Source organism: Electrophorus electricus, chromosome 22 (genome assembly GCF_013358815.1).
Source record: "Electrophorus electricus isolate fEleEle1 chromosome 22, fEleEle1.pri, whole genome shotgun sequence".
Classification (NCBI taxonomy): Eukaryota; Metazoa; Chordata; class Actinopteri; order Gymnotiformes; family Gymnotidae; genus Electrophorus; species Electrophorus electricus.
Genome location: NC_049556.1, coordinates 9738669 through 9763240, shown reverse-complemented (window position 1 = coordinate 9763240; position 24572 = coordinate 9738669). Strand labels below are relative to the sequence as shown.

General features: G+C 37.9%; 2 protein-coding genes and 1 long non-coding RNA gene across 5 annotated transcripts; 2 read left to right on the top strand and 1 right to left on the bottom strand.

Moving 5' to 3' along the window:
• Positions 1 to 608: 608 nt before the first annotated feature.
• On the top strand, positions 609 to 4788 carry hoxc13a (homeobox C13a). The gene is made up of 2 exons (XM_026998615.2): positions 609 to 1387; positions 3507 to 4788. Exons 1-2 carry the CDS (start codon positions 730 to 732, stop codon positions 3761 to 3763), a joined length of 915 nt encoding a protein of 304 aa, XP_026854416.1. The 5' UTR covers positions 609 to 729; the 3' UTR covers positions 3764 to 4788.
• Positions 4789 to 7905: 3117 nt separating this feature from the next.
• LOC113570303 lies at positions 7906 to 24513 on the bottom strand. 3 transcript variants are annotated; one of them, XR_003409889.2, is made up of 4 exons: positions 24449 to 24513; positions 9428 to 9499; positions 9140 to 9317; positions 7906 to 8918 (listed from the first exon to the last, which is right to left on the bottom strand). It is a non-coding gene; the product is annotated as an uncharacterized LOC113570303 (long non-coding RNA). The 3 variants fall into 3 exon arrangements; XR_003409890.2 differs by having other exon boundaries at positions 9140 to 9300; XR_003409891.2 differs by having other exon boundaries at positions 9140 to 9244.
• On the top strand, positions 11910 to 15487 carry hoxc12a (homeobox C12a). Its single transcript, XM_026998620.2, has 2 exons — positions 11910 to 13616; positions 14402 to 15487. Exons 1-2 carry the CDS (start codon positions 13034 to 13036, stop codon positions 14638 to 14640), a joined length of 822 nt encoding a protein of 273 aa, XP_026854421.1. The 5' UTR covers positions 11910 to 13033; the 3' UTR covers positions 14641 to 15487.
• Positions 24514 to 24572: the final 59 nt, after the last annotated feature.

Here is a 24572-nt window from a genome sequence, read left to right as displayed (position 1 = left end):
GTACGGCAAAAAAAAAAAATTCATTTTCTAGACTTTTAATCATAATTACAACCCTAACGAGTATTTTCCCTTAAAACATGCATATCTTGGAATGCATCTTCGAGCCGTCGCACCATGAAACATAATGAATAACTTGTTTAGAAAATATAGTATTACATCTAATTTATAGGTTTTCTCTTGCTTTGCCTTTCAGCAACTGACACAAACTGTTGTCTGGTTTCAAAATGTGGATAAAAGCATGAAACACGAAAATAAATGAATGTATATGCCAAACTATACGTTGTGTGTACGTAGTAGTTTTGCATGTAAAGATGTAGGTATAATCGCAGTCCATTCTGTTAACACAGATTTAGAATCAGATTCTAAAATCAGTGCTTACTTCTGCACATGCTTGTCGGCCAAAAGCTGAGGGTTGTTTTCGCCTCCCTTAACTCGAGGTCCATACCTTCCCCTTTAAGAGTCGTTTTCTGGGGCGCGATCGGCCAATGTGTGGAAGTTGACAAACCCCAGAAGCAGAGCGTGAAACGTAAGATAGTACGTATTTAAAGGGATTATTGTATCCCCCCCACCGCACCAGGCTCCTCTGAGTCGTTAGCATATCACGTGCCTGCGCCTTAATGAACTGAATACGCTGGTGATTGTGTGCGCATGCGCGTGCGTAAAATGTGGTTGGAAATGAGGTATAGTCTTGGAGTAGTCGACTTTTAAAAAGCATCGGCAGCCCGTGATATGACGACTTCGCTGGTCTTGCATCCACGCTGGGCGGACACCTTGATGTACGTGTATGAAAAAAGTCCTAATGAAAGTAATCAGAATAAAAACCAAACCATGGAGGGATTAAGCGGGAATTGCCCTGCTACTCACTGCAGGGATTTGATCTCGCACCCCGCGCTGGGGCGGCATTCTGGCACTATAGCGACTCACCAGGGATCCGTTTATTCGGATATATCTTCCCCCGACACGGGACGACAGTGCCCCGCACCTCAGACATCATCTAGCGCCTCTCTGGGCTATAGTTACCCATTTGGAAACCCGTACTACGGCTGCAGGTTATCTCATTCTCACAACGTGAACTTGCAGCAGAAGCCGTGCTCGTACCACCCAACAGAAAAATACGCTGAGACCAGCACAGCTTTACCAACGGAAGAGCTCTCCAGCAGAGCAAAGGAGTTTGCTTTCTACCCGAGTTTCGCTAGCTCGTACCAGGCAGTTCCAGGCTATTTGGACGTGTCAGTCGTTCCAAGTATCCACCCCGAGCCACGACATGATGCATTGATTCCAATGGAAGGATATCAGCACTGGGCTCTATCAAATGGCTGGGATGGGCAGGTGTACTGTTCAAAGGAACAAACACAGTCGTCTCATCTTTGGAAATCTCCTTTTCCAGGTATGTCTTCGCAAATGTCCTGATTATTCTCATCTGCTTTCCTCTGACTTTGACTGAAAAAAAGTTCTTCCTAGAAAAATATAACTATGCCTCAATAATACTTTAACATCAGCATTTCAATAATAGCTGTAGTCAAAATCACTCTTCTTGAAAACATAGTTGACATAAAAAAAATCTAAGAGTGGGCACGCTAAATCATAAGTTGTTAAGATAAATATTAATACATATTACACTAATATGTAAATCTGTCAGGCGTTTAGTGCATGGCTTCATAGATCCGGCCTGGTGTTGTTGATTGGGCTGACTGGTAAATTATCACTTACTACTGTAACATGAGAGTCTTCAATACGCAAACCCAAGGCCAACGAGTTTGAATACACAACATACAATTCTCCTTGCGTGCAGCAAGCGAAATTTACTATAAAATTCTACATTATTTGTATGACATTTCAGTTTAAAGAGCTTAGTCATTTATTAACTGGGATATTATAAAGTTATAGTTCTTCTACGCGAGTTATGCCACGCAGTCACGCAGGTTGGAGCTGAGTATGACAACACGGTTACCTTTGCACCTCTTGTGTTATAATCTAGCGAGTCTTGTTTGTACTGGGTCTATAAATCCCTGAATATTTGTCAGCAGTGACCGAGAGCGGTGCTCCGCGATGTGTTATTCACGCCTGGTAGATGCCAGAAGCCCTTTTTCACTAGATGGCTGTTGTAGTCTGCAAGTATGTTTTGTACTTTTGTACCTAAGAGGAAAACTGTTTCATACCACCTTAAAGACAAAGACGCACAGTCGCAGCTAAAGTTTAGTGTAATTCACTAACCCCATATGAAAAAGAACGACCGTTAGCTTAAGCAGCACATGGCCAACTAGTTTACAGTGGTTATATTTTAGTTTATTATCTTAGTTGTTGAAAATAGCAAACTGCAACGCTGAACTTAATGGCTGTCACCTCTACACAATCTGAGAAAGAGCGAAAGAAAAGAAAGACAGGCAGACAGACAGACAGACAGACAAACGGATAGACCAACAGATAGACAGAAACACAGACAGATGGACAGATAGACGGATATACGGTTGTACATGCACGCGCACGGCTAGCGCGCGCACGCTCACATGCACAGCCTTCACTAGCAAAGCACACAGACACAAACACAGTCCACTGAAACACTTAATCCATACAAAACTAGTATCTTATAGGACTTATCGATTGTTATCGTTATCCTGTTAATGAGACAAAAAGATCAGTCTTTTTTATCTTCACGCCCAGCCTTTCCACACCCGAAAGACTGTACATTTTATAAACTGGAAGAGGTAGCACCATCACGAACATATCTACCATCTTAATGACAGGGACAACCTTGCTGCTAACAAAAAAGTGTTTTACTACCCCATCTCATGGACGCTGACAGGTGAACAGGTGAACTGAATTTCTCCTTTAACTTATTTTACCTGAACACTGAGTAGGCCATTTTGCTTTGCAAATATATGGTGATGCACGTGGGCTGATTCTTCCTTTAATTAGGTGCAGAATCGTAAAGGTGGAGTTTTCTTAATGTACACTTAGACCTCTTAACAGGATGCACAATTATCCCCTCTGTATAAGCAAGACGCGTAAAATAAGTGGTCTTTCACCTGTTGTCACCTTTTATAGTAAGGTGACAAAACTTATGGCTTTTTTATTTGAATTTTTGGCATGAAACTCTGTGTAGGTATGAGTTAAAAATAAAATGTTTGACCAGAACGTTTGAAAACACCGAAGAAAAGTTAGAATGTAGTCAGCCAGCCTCGCCCTAAGCCTTGTATTTAAGAGTACTTTGGAATATCGGTTTTATGCCGAAGAAGATAACATAAATAAAACAGATACAACTTTTTCCAAAAAAAAGGTTATTGGGAAACATTCAAAAACGCAAACTCAAAAACCTATTTATCCAGTCGGAACAGTCAACAATATTTCCGATATCCTCAAAAAACACATTTAAAGTAAATGTTATTTACTTTGAGAGAAATTTAGTGAACGTGGGAAAATTCCGCTGACACTGAGTAACTACGTTTCAGTAGAAAACGCGAGATCACGTTTGACAGTCTATAAATGATTTTTGTGGTCTTTTACAGATGTCGTCCCATTGCAGCCTGAGGTCAACAGTTATCGCCGAGGACGAAAAAAGCGGGTTCCCTACACCAAGATACAACTGAAGGAACTAGAAAAAGAATATGCAGCCAGCAAATTTATCACCAAAGACAAGAGACGACGCATCTCTGCCACAACCAACCTGTCAGAGCGCCAAGTTACTATTTGGTTCCAGAATCGCAGGGTGAAAGAGAAGAAATTTATCAGCAAAACCAAGGCGAATAATCACATGCACACTTAATGGATGCCATATTAAATTACTTACCCAACTGATGTTCCTGTGTTCTGAAAGTATGATATTTACCTCTTCTCAGAAACCACGAATGAAGAACCCCCGAGGTCGTGCCCTATATCGCCACAGTCTTGCTTTATTTAATTTAAAGATGCACATGACGTCATAACCGCTTATCCTTACGCTTTTGGAACATAAACTATACCCTAAAACTGTGAAAATATTGAAATAATTTCAACTTCGCCTTTTTCTATGAATGTACATATATAAATATATAATATTTAAAATGATATATAAGTTTCAGAGACACTTGGGTTACGTGCTGTCTTCAAAAAAAAAAAAAAATGGAAACACGAACTTCTCACTCACATTTGTTCATTCCTGTGTAAAAGCCAGTGAAAATCACCAGAAAACGCAGAAGGTCTTTAACCCGCTCAAACATAAGTAGTAAATACTTATATGATATTGAGGTTGGGTGAGAAACAAACTCGAGAGGTTAAAGCAAACATTGAACAATGTGATATCCCTCAAACAGAAACATTCTGCATCATTGTGTGGTCGCGAGACATCACAATTATGCTCCAGTAACCCTTAGAGATTTCAAAAGCTAAATGTTTTACTGAGGGATACATTACTTTTTAATGCCGAGGGTAAGCCGGGCTGCTAATGTTAACTGTACAGTGCAATGTCTTTATTATTTAATTCATATTCTTGCGAATGATAGGGCCTATAAAATGGAATGTTTTAAAATCATCTGTGTGTCCTTTCTAGCAGTCAATTATATGTCTCTGCCATGCAACTGGAATGATTGCAAGCGATTAAAAACATTTAGTATTACACATAAATGCACAATCTTTCTTGTTTTATATATAGAAATATATATATCGTAAAGCATTGGAGTTGTTCACACGCATTGTTAGTCTGTACTTCTTTTTGTGCAGTATGTGAACTGTATTGTGGTGTTAAACTCCTAAAGTCATGAATGGAGACGTGTTTCTTAAATAAATAATGATGAAAATAATTGCATTAACTCATCTACCTTGACAGTGTCTATATTTGACTGCTAATTAATCTCTGTAAATCATTATATATTATGCCTCGCATGAATAATTCAGATTTAGCAACAGAATATTACCCATACTTATGAACTTTATATTACAGAATATTACACCTAGTTATATAGTCTCCAAGTAGCCATTCACTAAGTTGTTAAACAATCATAACTACTCAATAGTTGAAAGTTATATTTCAAAATGTCTGAGTCTTTTGAAAAACAGAAAGAGGGAAAATCTTATTTGTCTTACTTTTATTTACTTTTTAACTGCAGATGAATCAGTGCTTATGCGACTGCGGGGAACATTTTTCATCTAAACATATTAAGACACCTAAGAAAAACTGCGCACAAACGAGACTTAAACATCACGATACTATAACTGAATAGATTGCTCTCCCATGCTCAGTAGTTATAAGATTACATTTACTGTAAATGGACGGTAGTTGGATCCGCTTTCAGTTTTTTTCCTTCCAAAACAGATGGACACAGGACGACCCAATTTACATCATTAAAATAACGATCGGAACGATCGGAATAAATAAACTGTCATCGAAGTGCGAAGTATGCTGTGAATGTGCAAACCTCAATAAGAATAGGATAATAGTAATTATTATATTGTTATATATGAAGATCGCAAAGATTATCTTAACTGTTTAAGATTTTAATATGTTGATCTTCTTGCGATCATTCTTTTAGGGAACTATAGATCCAAAAGTATTTCTTCCACTAAAATAGAATCTGTTACAATAAATACTACTGAATATGTAGATAATGTGCCAGTTTCTATCATTAGCAGGTTGTGCTTGGATATACGCGTGTCTACATGTCGGGGTGCTTTAGTGAAAAATAAACCTAAAGCATTAATATCCAATGTAGCGTGTAAAGAAGCTTAGTGTTGATCGTCCTGGTAAAGCACTATTTCTCCACAACAGAGCCGTTGCAACACTGGACACCAGCAACGTTGAATGTTTACTTATCATCCAACGTCAACGTCACCGCGAGATCCCCTGAAAGTGTTTATGGAGAAAGAAGTGGAATAAAACAGATATGGGGTCAAAATAGTATTGAGTACATACATATACACGCAAGTTTTACAAACACACGTTTTTTCAGGGTTCTATTTGCTAAACAATAGTAAACGGGTTTCTTCGCGAAGTGTTGCGTCACTTCTCATCAATTCTCTTGACTAATCAACACACAACAAATTTGTGTGTGTGTGTGTGTTGTGTGTGTGTTTGTGTGTGTGTGTGTAAGGAGCACTTTTTTTAGAGAAGCATATTTATTGTATAGATCAGCATATTTAGTTATACTCAGTAGTACTTAAAGTAATATCAGGCTATACTTGTTATTTTGAAAACAAACAAGTGATATTTTTAGAATATTAAGACCACTCAACTGAAGAACTGTCAGTGGGAGTATATATACTTGAAGTACTGTGACTGAGTGCGTCTAAAACTGCTAGGCTATTGTTTGATAATGCAGATAACATCGTAACGGCGATAATGAGTTTTCTGTGTATTAGTTTATAGACCTGTTTAATGATGTAGGGAAAGAGAGAAAAAAGGAGAACAAATGAATGTTTGTGGAGTTCTGGCCTGTTGGTCATCTTAATTGCATGTGCAAAATGCGCGCGCTTGCAGATGGCCTCATAAGGAGCGCGCGCACCCACCCACACACACATCCACAGGCACACATGCACTCCAACACCCACAGATACACAGACACACTCACTCATTCTTTTTTTCTCTCTCTCTCTCTCTCTCACACACACACACCCACACACAAACACACACACACACAGGGCGGTTCATTTTTCTTTTGAGTGTATCGCCAATGTTCGTGCAGTTTAGTAACTCAACCCAATAAGCGTTTTTTTGTTTGTTTGTTTGGTTTTTTTTTACATTTACACTATCTTAGGCTATATCGAAGAATAATTACGCTGAAGATGTAGAAAATGTTAAACATCGCATTCTTAATTGCTTAATAGTAGGTTCCTCGCAGTTTTGACATCACGTGGGCCTTACACTTGACCATGACTATGCAGTCACTTTGACCTTGACATCACAGAGACTTGTGAATAATAAATAGAGGGCTGGACACAAATATCCGCGGTTTGTTTGCAGGCAAACAAGGTGTTATTTTTCTGTCTAGACGGCTCGAGTTAATTACATGCCATAAATACATAAAAAGGGAAAAGCACTGGTATCCCATGTCTTTGCCAGTCCAAACCATCTAAAGCATCGCAGACTTGTGCAGTTCCTTTATGGATTCCTCCGTGGGCCGCTTCGCAACGTGCAACTGCTGTTCTCAGCCTATATAATTCTTAAACCACCAATGGTTGTATTCTCTCACCATGAGATGCACGTTATACTGACCACGAGGACAGCTAGTGAAGTTACGTCTCCAAAAGCCAGTTCTCGGAGACTGTGCCCCGTCATGTTCTCGCCACGGGTACGCGCAGTGCAGTGATGGCACCTCTGTCAAAAAGCAAGAGATAGCATTTTCCACGTGTTAAAGGTATGGCTGGTTTATTTGTTTGTAGTGCGGAAGTAACTCACAGTGCTTAATATGGGAGGCAACGTGTTTGTTTTCATGTGAATCGCAACTTTGAGAATACCGAACGCTGACTTTACTCCACGCGCAAAGGCAATATCAACTGCGTGCGTGCGAACAGTATCCATAACTCGGAAGGGGGAGGGCCTACCCAGTTTGCTATACGGTGACACGTTTAACTTAGCATTGGGCTAGGATTGATGAGAATAAAATGCTATTATGTTATATGATTGTTATGACAATATGAGTTAAGATTTCTATTCAAGAATAATGATGCAAAATATATTTGTTAATAATTATAACGCTCTGAAGTTTTAAAGATGGCTATACATCCGCAGACTGAACGGGCATGCTTTACTCTTAGTATGGTTAAAACATATATAGATGTGGATAACTCTGTGAAAGAGCCATCATGGCGGAGAAAAGTTGGACAAAACACTAAACTGTAGAGTAGTGCAATAAGTTGAACTGCAGATTATAAGTCGAGTTGAATTTTCCTTTTTAAACTTTTTTGAAGGCTACATATCAGATGGTAGCGCTATTTTCTAATAACAATTGTGTTGATCTACTTCTCGAATATATTACTAGTGATATCACAATTTCGTGAACATACATAGCATTTGTACAAAATTATTATTTGCTATTGTTTCAATTATTATACTAATTACTTACATACCATTAACATACTCTTAAGAGTTGAGATAGACATAGTTATTATTTGAAATGTACTTTGCTGTAAGTATAACAGAATTACAATTTTTTCGAGATTTTCTGTTGTTTCCTTTTTTGCATGTATTGTAAAAGCATATTAAATGTAAAATCTATATAACTTATTTCCATCTTCAATAATGTTTTACATGAACTATTTAATGTGTTATTTTTCTATTTAATGGGCTAGGTTTTACAAAAATTTCTAAAATAATATCCTACCGAACACAGATACTACCAAAGGTTAATCGGTGAATTCTGAAAACTGTACTGATCTTAAAATGTAATTGTAACTATTGTCCCAATAGTTTTGAAACAGGTCTAATATTTGTTATTGTTTGATGTACTGAAAGTTTCCATTATCTTAGGCACTAGCAATACAACACCGAGCGCATCAGATATCGACTTTAATATGCCTGGTGTGGTAGACTTTAAAAATTAAATATGCAATCAACATGTTAGTTGCAGTGCCCGATTATAGAACGTTTATTTATCAGTTTATCCCAAATATATATTTCGGTAGGACAGTCATCTCTAGCGAAAACGTACATTAAAGTAAAATAAAACGGGTTAAAATTGAACATCCTGACTTTGCACTAGTTTTGTTACAGTAATTTACAACCCTCAGTTGATGCTAAACGCTTCAGGTCTATTTAAAAAATACATAAAAGCTGTGTTGTAGAATGCATGATGGTGGACAGGTGGAATGGTTTACAGTGTGGCGAGAGTACAGAATAGCGAAGAGAAAGCGGTCTGATATCCTCTGGTGGTAGCATGGTGGAAATATCAGGAAGTGAGTAGCGCAACATCCACACAGCGTCCCCGCGTCCAGTACATTAAGTTCTCCTCCTAGGTGTAGAATTAATAGAAATCAAGTATATCTTATTATTACGGTAAAATCAAAACTATACGATATATATTCAAAATAAGCCAGACAAAACACATCAATCAGCAACAGAAAGGATGTAGTACGACTTCACCAAGTGGTTACGTTCTTATCACCATTAAGCAAACTATTAAAATTAAAGTCAAATAACTGGTACCTTTATGTTGTATGGTGAAAGGTTTACCTGCATGGTTTTGAGCAGAATTAGTTAGGTGTGGTGGATCATGTGAAAAATAAAAACACCCACAGAACACTCTGGAACGTCTCTGATTGGTTAGGATGCTCACAGCTCACAAGAAAAAAAAAGGTGATTTGTTTGAGGACTCATTTGCATGTTGAAGCCTGCTGAAATATTAGTAGGTCTTTTGCAAAAGACAAGTACGAATAACAATCAGTACTTTAAAACTTTATCAACGGACAAAATGTGACCAGAGTTTGTTGCTGCCCAAAAAGCTATTAGTTTATAACTTACTGCTTTTGGTGCTCACTTTGGGGAGTCTACTTTGGGTGGCCTACTTGCACAATTGGCATGCGTCTTGAGAAACTAGAATTAAACAAAGATGTAGTTTGTTTTATGGTAATTGTGATTGGAGACTATGAACTTTATATGCAATATCTGAAAAAAATGTAGAACAAAAATATTTTAAACCTGAAAGTTTTTTTTCTAGTCTATATTCGGATAATATGCACAGGGGAACATTCGAGAAATCATGAATACCGGCGACCGAAACCGCATAAGACAATTCACAACATGAAACACATTCGATAGAAAACAAAGAATGTTTATTTGGTTCTGAGATATTAAAACAATTTTTTACATGTAGCCATATTTGTTACAATATTAGTCTACCTTTGACTAATTTATGTTTAATGAAAGTTTTTCGCCACCTTTTGTTTAAATTTGTCACGGGAAGTTTTTGCCAGAGACGATCTGCGAAACAGTTAAATAAATAGATCTCCCAAGTTGCATGTAATTAGGTTAGCTTATTGCAATAATTTTGACAATATAAATCCCTCTCTACTTTAAATAAATATCTACATATGCAAATCAGTAGTGGTCAAGTGCAGAGATGAGCTAATGTTTAAAATTGTTAGGAAAGGCGGATTTTAGATTATTTCTAGATAGTGTTTTAGTGGAGTTGTGATGTCTGATGCATTTTCCATAGGCTACGTGTAGGCACTGATATATAAACTATGTATTAGTAGCCCATTGTTTTACCTAATGGTAATTACAGTGGTTTTGTAGTTTATCTTTGGGGTTAGATTCTTGGGGGAATAAGTTCTAGGAGAAAATCATGACAACGCCCAAACCCCTCTATACTTCAAATAAGAACCTACATATGACGGTCAATAGTTGACAGACACAGAGATTATCTAATGTTCAAAAAAGTTAGGAAAGGCAGATTATAGTATTTCTAAATAGTGTTTTCAGTGGAGTTGTAATGTCTGATGCGTTCTCCATAGGCTACGCGTAGACTCTGACATAGAAACTATGTATTAGTAGTGTATTCTATTAACTAATGATGTTCATGGGTAAGTCTAATTACACAGGGATTCTGTATTTTACCTTTGGGGTTAGATAATTATTTCACTTGGTGAAATAATTATACTTGGTGAAATAATTATAGGAAGAAATTCATGACAACGCTAAAACCCTGACAACATGTGCCTTTAGATAATCAAAGCGAGTAAAAAGGCCTATTGTTTACGCTATTGCCCTGTCGGGTTGGAAATGGAATTCCACGACAGTTTTCCCAATACGATGTAGACTAGACTCTGACCTTGAACTGCTACTTTCTTTAAATCGTGGAGAATTTAAGCATTGATATACATGCGGTAAGACAAATGTATTCATGTGTCTGACCTAGCATGTTTGCTGGATAAGTTAGCCTTATTTCGGATCGTCGAGAGCTTGTGTGTTAGAATTAAGTGTTTGGGTCGACATTCTAAACAAATGCTCTCTCAGCAATTTGTTTTGCATCTTTTTTTCTTGCAGAGTGAACTTTGAGCCTATAACGTAACTGTGTACCGCGTACTGCAAATGCGTACTTGAGCCAAATATTCTCTGTCGACTAGCTAACTTGTCTTTATTTTAGTGTGTCTTTATTCTCAAGCGTTTTTGTCAATGTTCGGGCAAATATTTACTTTCTATTTATTTCTATCTACAATTGGACAAGAAATCACAATGTTGTGCACACCCTCCTCCCCAAAGCAATAGGCTGCAAGTACTTCATTATACTTGCACTTGGGTGTTGGCCTGCGCTGCAACTGCAGTGTTAAGTAGATCCATGTATCTAGTCCCAGCATGGTTAGCTATAAATTGTAATACTGAGACGTACACTGACCGCAAAGCTTAATTTTTGCTTTGAAGGTGTGAGCCCCTTGCCTAAATGATACTTTGTTGTCTTTTTTGGGGGGGGGGGGGGGGGGGTGGCGGGGCGGGGGCGGGGGGGGGTGGCAGAAAAGCTATAGGCTTAACACTAGCATTGTAACTGGGCATAAAAACAGCTTTATCCAGAAACAATGGGTTTATTATTTTAGATATTATGTGCTGTTCTCCATTGTTTACATTAGAATTGTGAAACCTATGTTTTGTACACTATGACGTCTAAATGTTTTGGAACCATGTTACTCCTCAAAATTTAAAATGGACATCCGTGTTGAGAAGTTACCTGAAACATTTCAGAAAGTTACAAAAACAGACATCAAAACGTTGCTCAGACTGAAAAGAAATGTCTGATTTCAGCAAAATATAACAACAAATATCAGGCTTCTCCCAATTCACAATGCAATCGCGCACGCGCACGCACACTGAATTAACACCCCCAACCCCAACCCCCCCACCCCCGCGCGCGCTCGGGCACACACACGTATAAGCAGTAGCAATACAATTTATTTGTTGTAATATTATGCGTAGAAATACAATCAAATTTATTACGTTATTTACTGCAAATAATGTCTCTTTGATGAAGAAAAAACAACCTCCAGGGTAAAATGCAGCTGTTTTATTGAACACAAATAACTGCATATACTGCATCCTACACGTGTGAGGAGCATATTGGTGTAGAACAGAGTCGCCCACTCTAATTTCTTTTGCTGTCATGCAACATCTCGCAACTGTCTTTAACTGTCCTTAAATATTAGAATAATTCGTAAGAGTTGGCTTTATTGATGAAAAAGCTGAAAATATCTTTTAAACTTCCCCAAGCTGTTGGTGTGGCACACCAGACATCGTCTATGTGCAGCTGTATTCCTGCGTATTGAGAGTTTATAATCACGTAACAGTTGCAGCGATCTAGTGTTGTGCAATTGAAAGGGCTGAATCATTTAAATGCCTTGTGTTACCCTCTAAAGTTCATATAAAAGAACACATGGCAGAGTTTGGCCACGAGTATTTCTAAAAAGTATCCATGAAAGTTGTTCAGGATATGTGTAAAAGAGAGTATTATTTGAAATGTACGCTACACTTTCAAAGCAACCTTATAGAATATGATCTTATTTTACAGAGCCAGCGCTTTCAACCTGCTGACCCTCTTACAGTAAATACGAGTGTAGTGAAGCACTGAGCATCACTCTTTCTCTAAAACAAGCCTGTAAAAGTGGATCATCACAGCTTTATATGACACTGAATTCAACCATAATTTGCACAAAAAACCCCAAAATGTCACGAGCGCTCCCTCTATCAAAAAAGTAAAGTGTTTGTTTAAAAAAAAAAAGAAATTAAACATAATTTGCCACCTAATAAACAATTTAAACGAGGCTGGGGACAGTTCTATATATTTTGTTCTTCACGAGAACGAACGAAAGTATAGTTTGTAACGTGCAAACCGAATAAATGAAAAATACTATTGTACATTTGTAATAAGATATGTTACAATATTCTAAAAAGCATATAAAATACACAATATAGAAGTTAATGATTGTTTTGGCTAAAATAGACCAAGTGGGTGGTACCTTCTAGAGTTCGAGTAAGATCCTGCACGTGATGTGGAGATGACCAATCAGGCGCACCTCCTGGTTTAACTATGTTAAATGTCAGATTGCAATAAACTAGAAGCTGTTGGTCAGGCCCGCGGAAATGGGCGAGCATAATCTCCTTAATCCTGGGTTTGTGGGACCTTTGGTAAACATCCACACTGGAGACACGTTTTACTTCCCGAATTTTAGAGCCTCAGGGGGACAACTGGCGGGGTTACCGTCTCTTTCGTACCCAAGAAGGGACAATGTTTGCTCTCTCCCATGGAATCCATCGGAGTCGTGCAATGGATATCCTCAGTCCTACTTCAGTAGTCCCGTGTCCATTAATCCATCTTTCAACCGATCTTGTGGTGAAATAGCCAGACCGGAGGAAAAGTGTTATTATGGTAACGGCGGGAGCAGAGAGGCTTGCTCGGACGGTAACAGCCTCAAGCGAGAGGAGAGAGGAAGAGAGACATCAGTATCGTCAGACCAAGGAGTGCACAATGGGATGGGCAACGGTGGCACCTTTAACAAGTATGACTATGGCACCGAGCATATGACCCAAAACCCGCCGTCCTGCCAGTCTTTAGAATCCGATTCCAGCTCCTCCGTTCTCAACGATGCAGGAAAAACAACAGCGAGCGACCCACAGACCCTATTGTCGCCGGTGAGCCACACAGGCAATATCTCCACGGGAGGAGGTGGGTGGCATTCATTCAGATGCGGTGAAAAGAGTAAAAAACGCGTTGTTGTTTAGAGCACACGCTAAGCAATGCTTCTACCGTGCTAAACTTTTGGCAGCAGACGGTATTGGTAGGCATGCTGTCAAATGCAGCGATTTGTCTGCAGGATACTTGCGTGGTGGATCAACGCCGCTAGGGGTTGCCCTAAAATGCTCAGCGCTCTCCAGCCTTAGCGTTCAGTCATTTATACAACCAGTAAACACAACATCGTAAAATTCGTCAGTCTTGATGCCGTTATCTGTATTTTACCGTCTTTGGCTTAAAACGCTGCCATTATCCGTCGACATGAACCGGATTTCCTAAAGCTTTCGGTCATTTAAATGAAACATGATAACTATAGTAAAGATGGAAGCTAATCTGTGAATTAAAGGTGTGTTTTGTTTTAAGGACTCGTAAAGCGAATTAGTATTTGTCCCTGTGCGGAAATACCAAGTGATGTTATAACCAAGTGATGTTATTTGCAAGAAAGACTTAATTGTCATGTTAATGTGGATTTAACTGAAACCGTAAAATCTCACGTGACGCGTATAAATCGGTGGTATATCTATATGTAGGGATATCACACTGCGGGATAATTTCTATTGCTTTAACATCAGTTGTAAAGCAGGCCTACATACTTCCAGTGAAAGTAGAATTAAAAAAGTAGAAGTTTAATAGTGGGTATAACGATGTTACGAAACAATGTTCACTAGTGTTGTGGGGATGCTGTTATTCACTCATAATTCGTACTCTGCCCCCTCTAGGTGCCCCGTGGTACCCTATGCACACCCGGACGCGCAAGAAACGAAAACCATATTCCAAGCTACAACTGGCCGAGCTGGAGGGCGAGTTTATGCTGAACGAGTTCATCACCCGGCAGCGGCGGAGGGAGCTGTCAGATAGGCTAAATCTCAGCGACCAACAGGTTAAGATCTGGTTTCAGAACCGACGAATGAAGAAGAAGAGACTTTTGCTGCGAGAGCAAGCTTTGTCCTTCTTTTAGAAAGACGTGTGAATCGCTAAGCAGCAGTATCTCACCACTATTCCACTGAGGGTAATATGGCAACAGAGCAGTATTATTCTCTTTATTTGCTCCATTATGCATTAATTTGCGTAAAAGCAAAGTGCATAACCATGCAGAAATTAATTCAGGGGCAAGCGACCAAATGATAGCAGAGCAAGCTCTGCTGTTACCACAATTTTACTGCAGTATGTATTAAAGTGGCTACAGCGTCCAGCGTTTTGTGTCGTGTAAACGTTTGTTATATTTTCTTGCTTAATTTGAAAAAGACGTGCTCTCTCAGCCACTTTTCTTTCTATCTCACATTACAGTATATATTGCGAGCTATACATTTAGTCACAATTAAGCTGTGAGATATTCCACCAAAGCTAGATTATATGCCTGTATTAACTGGCACTTCAAAATGCTTTGTGAAATGTGCTCACACACGTAAGCTATTTATTATTTCGTAAAAAACTAAAGTACAGAAATTCCGTGATATCTGCAGGTGTATTACTCAGAGGAAAATACGTTCTACGGTCTATTAAAATCAATAATTGAAGAACTCCCAAATGTGGAACTCTGGCAGACATTGGACTCAATAGCTATCGCAGTGTATGAAGAATTATGAATTTTTCACGAGCTATACAGTCGCCATATGTGTAATCCACACTGAGCAGATCTTTACAACTGGGAAGAGAAAAACACAGTGTGCAGCGGAAAACCATGATATCCCTATGTCTCTTCCACGGTCACGGTCACGATCACAGAGTCAGTGTTCCAGCCGCTGAGTAGATCTGAAAGACTTGAAAAACCAAACTGCAGCTTACATGCCAACATTTTATGGCTAGAAATTGAAATATTATCATTCATTAATTTCTTTTCACTTTGACGTCTGTTAGGAGATCAGGACCCTGTTTTCTCTCACTCACATTGCATTTGCGCTCTCGAAATTCAGACTTTGGGCACGAAGGTGAACTGGTATCACTCTGTTGGTACTGCTAAAACAACGTTAACTGTAAGCCTTGTGAAAGGTTAGGTTCATGCTACAACTTAGGTTTGCTGCAATAATACTAGATCATAATTTATTTCATAATTGCACGTCCCTTGACACAAGGTTGGCCTACTTAATTAAGCCACTAAAATGCTTTTGGGAGGGAAGTGCATGATTAATCTATCGTAAGTGACGTTTGCGTTACTGAAAGGTGAAAGGAAAAAGTGCATAATGTCTTGAGAACATAGGACAAGATCCTAAAAATATCACGATGTATATTCCCAATAAGCGGAAACCATCGTTTTGTCTGAAATGTTACATACTATCTAAAATTAATAAACAAATGCCAGTGAAAAGAATTTATATTTGCTGCATGTTGATTATGTCTAGTTATCTAATGCTACAAAGAAATTTTTTTTCGACCGGTTTTACGTTGTTGTTTTTTTTTTGCGCATGCTTTATTTTAAGACACTGTATCAAAAGTGGAAATAAGAATGTCTTACTCTTGACGAAGAAGTTGTATTCATGAGACCTGCGATTTAAATTTAAAAAGTAAAAAAAAACGATTCCCATAAATAATAATAATAATAATAATAATAATAATAATAATAATAATAATAATAATAATAATGGTTGTTGTTGTTGCTGTTGTTTGTTTTTGTTATTGTTATTATTATTATTATTATTATTAATAAATTATAGTCATTAATTTTTGCTTTAAATACTTTTGTGAATATGTGAAAAGCGTGTTATGTCATTGGTATAACAGTGTTCAGTCATATATTATTGCTTACCTTTTTCTCTTTTCTCATTTTGTCTCATTTTATGTTTCACCGATGTCACGTTTATTCTGTGATTATCTTAAACTGTCTTGTATATAACGTTACGAATTAATGAATGTATCGATGTATGTGTAACCTAAGGTTTCTGATAAATAAAGTCTGTTAACTTCACTGTAAACGCAGTTACTAATCAACACATTTCTCTTGATAAGCAGGTTATACCACGTCACATAATACGCACGTGTTCTGCAGTTTAAGTTTGCTTCCAATAATTAACGGGATTGTGTTACTCTTAATTGTAAAATGGAGCTTGGGTACTGCTATTTGAACTGAGCCTTAACGGTAACCTTTAAGCCTGCCGCTACCAGAAAATAAGACTGTATTCAATCTGTGACCAAGTCTTGTGTTACTTCTGGGCCTCTGCTTGCCTCACGGCAGTAGTGTGTACGGGCTCACTGTTCTTTCTTCGAATAAAACGTGCTCACACACTTATGTAACCACTGAATGGTTTCAGATTTGAATTAGATTTCACAATGATAGAACAGATTCTGGGATGCTCCCATGGGTAATAGCTGTGTTCGCATCGTCCCACCGTTATACAGGCACGGTGAAAACAGGCTATAAGCTCGTTTTCTGACAGTTAACTATAACTGCACAGAATATTATCACCTACCCTTTAAACCGGCCAAACAGATGCTAAAATATTTGCCTTCGTACAAACATCTAGACCTGCAACCCGAGACCCTTCGGCACTGCACAACACACTAACCGAGTAAAGATATCCACCTAGTGGATAGTCACTCCTAGCGTCCACACCAAGCACTGAAAGGACTAACTCAGCAACAGCTGTACGCTTTGCCTGATTGCAATGCATATTTTGGACCGAATTTCGACGCTGGTGCCAAATGACTCTGTCGATGGTATGCTACACAGAAAATGCTGAAAGGGCACCTTTTCGATTCTCGATATTGATATTATATTCTACGAACCGTCAGTCGAGGTTTATGTATCTCTGAAGCTAGAGGGGGGGGAGTGTTTTGTGTCTAAAGAAAGTCTTGCGTTGCATGGTGACTCACATATAGCGATTTTAGCGTTTGAAGCTAATATCATTGTTGCCGGTAATTGCCCTCATTAACGCAAATTGTTTTCTTGAGCTAGAGTAACATTCTTCCACATTTTTTTTTTAGAAATACCACATTGATTGGCATAATTAATAGGTGAATACTTGTGTTGTATCACTGTCGAGTATTTATATAACAACATTTCTAACGTAAGTATAAAAACATAAATGTCTTTAAGTTAACTTTCCAGATCTATTTCAAGTAGCCTTACACAGGTCTAGACTTCTTTCAAAGCGCAATCTTAACAATGACATTTTATGCGCCGCGGCGCTTTTGACTTTGAGATTGGCTCAATCTGTTTATGGGGGCTTGTCTCCCGGCTCAGAGGTCAGTGAGCTCCACCGTGCCCTTCACACAGAACTTGTGTTGTCATGTGGTCTAGCAAGCCTTCGGCAGACCCCTCACCCTCAAAGTGCATCTGCATCAAACCCTAAAAGTGCTACAATCGAAACTACAAAGGTTACTTAAAAACAGAACCTTGAATCAGTTAGACTACCCAATTGAGTTGCAACAACTACTTGGCTTCCGGGGACGTAGGCACGTCAGCACTTGTAAAGAAACTTGAGAAACGTTGGGAAATAAATATTCAAAACCTCGAAGTTCGTGCGTTATTTTCATGTGCTTCATCCTTCTTAAACCACAACCCATCAGTCACATCAGTTGGAACCCTGTTGCAGTTTTTCATTGAGTTTAAAAAGTTTCCGTTTAAACGGTAGCCTAAGATGCATTCGTTTTAACAATATAGTGTGTCTTCAAAGGCCTTTTAAAGGTATCAAACTGACGTTGGGTACTTGATTTGGGGTTTTCGTGCCATTTTACAATGGCACCCATACCTCCGTCTCCATGGCTTTGCCAAAATAAAATCACTACAAAGCCATTACTTATGGCCTAGCGCCGCAGTGACCTACTGCTGCAAAACTACTTTTGTGTACTGAGTTCTTCATAAACAAAGATGTTTAATATAATCCAAGTTCAGATTCGCAGCATGACTAATTCTTGTAGGTTGCGTTAAAGAGCCTCGTTCATAATCAGTTGTTTTACAATGACTGAGGGGTTTATGGATCGAGGATGACCTTATAAAATGGCATTAAAAATACACCATCAGCCATGGTTGGATATTTTTGTGGACTAAATTAGCAAAATATAGATGTTGCATTGTCTACATTGTCTAACGTCTACGACGTTAAATGAACGGTCAGAGAGTTCTTAAGTTCCTAAATAGCTTGCACGTGGTTACTAAAACGCGTGCATCCGGTTTCGCAATCCAAATTTTAGTGAGTGCCACAATGAAACCTTCGACTTCAGCGGGAATAGGACGAATCCTTTATCCAACCCCACCCCTTGCCGTAGGCCCGTCCTGGTGGGCGGGAACAAAGCACAAATTGAAGGTCAAGTTAGTATGCGCCTTATATGGGTTTCACATATCTTATATCATGAGTGTCGACAAAATTCAGAAATAAGAAATACAAAAATGTAGTCGGGTAAAACTGACTTGTCATACGCGATTGTACTGAATTAAAGTTTGTATGGTATGTATTTTTTTGGCAACGGAACGGCAGCGGTCAAGATTAGCGACACAAAACCGCTAATAATTACTACAAGAATATTTAGTGCTCGCCACCCTTTACTTTGTCTTATTTTCTTTTTTAAAAGGTTAAATATTCAATATTTTAAATAGGCTGCACAGCACATAGTTATTTATTAAAACCTCTTCAGTTTAGATATTATGATAATGATATTCCAAGTCATTGGTATAGGACAGCGGATGTAGAGGGTTTATATCTGTACACACACTTCACGTGCCTTCCACTGTACATTTTCTTTCGCATGTGATGTAATGAAAGGCATATGCTTATTTTTCAGTTCTTGTCAAATCAAGGGGCTAATTGTCAACGACGCCCTGGAACCTGACAGGCACCTTAACGTTTTGATGATTACTACAAGATTAGCGTAGTTGTGCATTGTTACTATTTCACCGAAACAGTAACAATGCTCTTTAATTTGGCCGTGAGAGTAATTTTCTTTAAACTTGACAATTTCTACACTAAATACGATTATTTTAATGATTTAGCTTTCGGAAAGACGGACAAGCGCCAGTCTCCTAGCCGTTAGCTTTTCAACAGGTATCCGACTGAGCTTTCAAGAACGAACCTTCACTCACGGCGTTTTGATAAATAGTAAATCGGCAGTAAACCTGAATCTGTTGTGGGTTTTTGACCGCTGGTTGTTTATTTTATCAACACCGAACTGCTCCTCGGGGGCGTGTTTAGTCATCTTAACTGAGCACAAACGTTATCGAAAGCGACAACGTAAACAAAGGTACAGTCGAGCGTCCGTGCTAATACGGCCTACACGCTACTTTTCAGTAGCGTCAAAGGGGCTCTTGGTTCACTGTGTTTCCGCACGAATTTTATTGCTAAGGGGGCTCGAGCGATAGCGCAAGCAATTCGCTATCTGTGGCGCATAGATTTGATCTGGAAGATTTTAGATGCTTTTGCATTTTGAAGTGTTATTTTTCACCCAAAAAGTACGACATATACGCCGTCAGCAACGTAGACATTATTTCTACTTTTTTTTTTTTTTTTTTTTGTGAGACTTTTGCAAAGCTTAAAATAGTTTGGGGCCGGTAATGCTAAAGCATAATGCTACAACTTAAGCACTGTAAGCATTAGATTTTTAAGCATTAAACTATTTGTATTTAAGTAGTATAAAAGTTTCTTAACTTCAGAATGATATGCCGATGTATGAGAGTAAAACAGCGTATCAGTTTGCTCGCTATATTCACTTTGGTTTTAATTAGATGCAAGAGGACAGTTCATCCTAAATAACATCTGCAAGACTATTAATTAGCTATTAATAACGTTAATAAATTTGTATCATGTGGAAAGAAATATTTAACACCGTGACAAGTAAATAAATCGTAGTGACTCGAAAACATTATAAACTGCACACTGTACACAAAAACATGTTGGTGTTGTTTACATAATTATAATTTCTGCAATAACCTACGTCTACACTGCCACCAGAATGCTCATAAGTTCAAATAATATAATAAAATTTCAGCCCAATTATACATTGCATGTATTTTGTAAAGGAGGCAATAGTTAAAATTGCTTTTGGATCGTTTGAGAAAAGAGCTCAAGCTTATCTTAAATTTACGACTGCTTCAGCATTGGTGTCTGTTGCTGTTCTTTTTATTTTCACAGGACATGAAACAATATAGCCTTTCGCCTTACAACAAAATTGGCGTCTTCTGTTACACACAGTAGAGCATAATAACTAAAACAATGATCACTATCGCCCTGTGAATCACTCTAAAAATCAGCAGTTATTTCTTTGGTTATTCATGACACAACTTGCTTCAAACAAATATCGCCCTTTAATAAGCAGCTGTTATTTATTTATTTTTTTATGCAAAAATCTAATTTATATGATTTGTGAGCGGTTTGATGCATTAACGGTCTACGACCAGGTGCACTATGCTGGTCCTCAGGAAAGAAAAAAAAGGGGGAAAAAACACAAGGGGTATTTTTGTTGCCGCTTAAAACCGTTCACAACTCATACAAGCGAGTTTAACAGCCAGACTTACAGCCAATTAAATTTATCTAGGCCATGAGGGACGGTAATATGATTACACCCCCTTCCATCTATACGGTCGGAGCCAGTTGAGATAGGTCATTGTTGCACGGGTGTATATGTATGTGTATGCATATATCTCTCGTGAAACATCATGGTGGATTTGTATGGATGCACACACACAAACTGTCGAAGAAACTGGCCACGTGAGGGCTATGCAAATTCATGAAGGGGTTCAGCTTTCAGGTCTGAGGAACCCATGTGCTTATAAGATACATTTATTACAATAGGCTAGCCCTATAGTACCGCGAGCAATAGCCAGGCTATGGTGAGACTCTTTTTAGAGCGCGGTTGTATTTTTCAAGACAAGCGCTATACTTTAAGTTTGTAATTATGCACCGACTAGGACAGTAGTTAGATTCCGCAGACAGCCGTAAAGGATATAGCGCTTCAATAGTGATGGCTTTAGGCCTAATGCAGGGACGACGGTAGCAAGCATTTACAACACCTCTGTGCTCGGTAGCATTCAAGACTTTAGACGCCTTTCTCGGCCTTTTACACGAGCATGCAGTTCAATTCAAATCGTACTTCACAGTGTCCACCGCTGTCCAAATCTCCAGCATGGGGCTAGCCATTTGCGAGGAAATGGTGCTTGTTTTGAGGACTGAAAAAGCCGATCCTTTGTTTGAACTTCAGGGTCCTACTGCGAGCGGGACAGCAGACGTGCAATATGAGATCATATACAGATAGGACGCACACATTTCAACTATCTTAACACACAAAGGCTTTTGTTATGCAAGTCACCTGAGTGGTACAATCAGTTTGTGGCTGCACAGAGATAATACTGGCCGTAGTGGTGACGTATTCATGTGCACAATGACATTTTGCGACCAACTAACAATATTTTATCAGTAAGAACTCGGATTTCATGATATGTTTTAGGTATTTTAGAAACATAGGTCAATCAGATGCCATCTGTGTTTTCTTTAAGTTATTATGTGTTACTTGTTATTTAATTTATTTGTCACTTCTTTTTCAGGTTTATAAACACTTTTTACCATTTACCAATAATGTAGGTTTTGGTATTTTGCATTTGGATTCATTTTTCTGTATTAATGAAACAAAATCAAAATTTAGCTAATCTGTAAACGTGGTGAACCAACACCAGACAAGGTAAAACTTGTTCCAGAAATCGTATCTAGGTGCAAATACAGAAACGGTTAAGGTATTTTCAATAATTAGTGCATAGTATTGCTGTAGACTTGATCTCGCTCATCTAGTATTTCTATATGGTTCCACCTATACTTAAACGGCACTGCATTAAATTCCTTTGTGTTCACGTGTTATGAAAACTAGTAAGGTGATTTCTGCCTTGTTTCAATCAGTTAATTAATTTATATTTATTACATTTTAATCCAAACGCGTGCAACTATTTCGTTCTTTTTTATTCCAATAGAACAAGGAGTTCGTTGCTTTTCTTTTCAGCTATTACACCATTTATGGTAGTTGCAATGAGAATTTTAGTGGTCAAATTCAAGTGCTGTGTCTGGGCTGCTGTCTGGTTTCTTTGTACTTGGTTGCATGAATGTTGCACACCATCCTTTTGTCTAGGGCTTTAAACAAACTAAAGTCATTATCACATACATTTCCCACAAATGTGTGGCAGCTTATTTAAAAAAATTTAACTGGGTGATTTTTTTAAACCAAAGAATCAGTCCGGTTATGGTTAAGACCTTTGGGCTACATTTGATTGCACTCTGTTTTCACTTGTCGTTATCGTTCTGTTTCATAATTGATTTACATATTCTTGGTGTGGAGCGTAAATGTTTGATTAGTCGAAATAGCCAGCCCCGGTGTTTTAAAGATAAACTGTGGTAATAGAGCAGAGGTCTTCTAAATAATTTATTTGGACTTCAATATCATTACAATGCAGACAACGAACGGGAAACAATTTACCTCATAAACAATTGCTGCCTCATTAGTTTACTTATGTTGGTCTATAAAGCGTATCAATAATGACATTCACCAGTTTAGCCTATCAGATGTTTACCATGCAAAAATAAACGACAAATCGGCCTCATAGATATTCTGTAGTTTAAAGAAAACTGAAATGCAGCACGGATACATTACTGCGCAAAAAACGAGGAGATTAGTACTTACGCGTTTATTATCATTAGCTTATCTAACTATTTGTCAAATGTTTAGAGAAATTTGGGCCGATTTCGAAAATATAGCCGGACTTCAGGAAGCACGAGGCAGCATTAAGAAACTGTTTACAGAATCTGTCAATTATAGGATTTTGAAAAATATAATTGCAAATGTATATCCTACATATAAAATCTCTCAGAAGCATTATATCTCGTCCAGATTCTGACAATTAAAGAATGCTATTTTTAAAACAGATCGTATAAAAGACCGTATACAGCAGTGGACATACTGGTGACAGGATATCACGTTGTCACTTAGAAAAATATACAAGGTCTTTTTTTGATGTGTTTGTTTGCACGGATAAAAGGGTGCAGTGCAGTGGAAAGAGGGCCAAACACAAATGCTTGTTTCACTCTCCTTTTATTTTCTATGTCACTTTCAATTGGGATCGTATGGTATACATAGATATCAACTTAAAAGCCAAAACTTAAAATCACCTCTGTTATCTTCAAGAGGAATACGCAGATACTACAAATTATATATATATATATTTGTAGTATATAGTTGACAGTTGTGTAAGTCCAAACATTTGGAAGTCCGCAGTGACTTTTTATTAGTCTATATAATGTACTCCGATATATATATATATATATATATATATATATATATATATATATATATATATATATATATATATATATATATATATATATATATATATATATATATATATATATAGGAGTACATTATATAGACTAATAAAAAGTCACTGCGGACTTCCAAATGTTTGGACTTACACAACTGTCAACTTCAAGTCGACTAGAGTTTTATCATTCAAAATGATCAGTTAAAGTGCCCATTTTGCCCTCCGTAGTCTGTATGGTATCTGAGTTATCACCAAACGAATGCAGGCAAATATATTAAGGTCGGTGAAACACAAAACTGTTGCAAAGACTACAACGTTCATACAGGGTGGAGTTAACATCTGACATCTGTCCAGGTACTACTGTTTATCAAAACTAACCGACTGCACTGACTGTTCGAACAAAAACTAGCGTATCCCTAGCGAGGGCTAAAGCATTCTTAACGTGAAATGGTACACAAATGTTATAATTCTCTAACGCCTCATACTTTACGATTTAGGCTAAATAAAAACAATAGAAATATATAAGAATATTAAAACGGCTTACCTCATAAAATCATAAACCATGCTACATAGCATACAGGCTCTCAAACACTCCTATAAATAGAAAACAAATGCTTATTTTCATTCTAGTAAACTGCGTTAAGAGAACAAACCGAAATATGTTACTC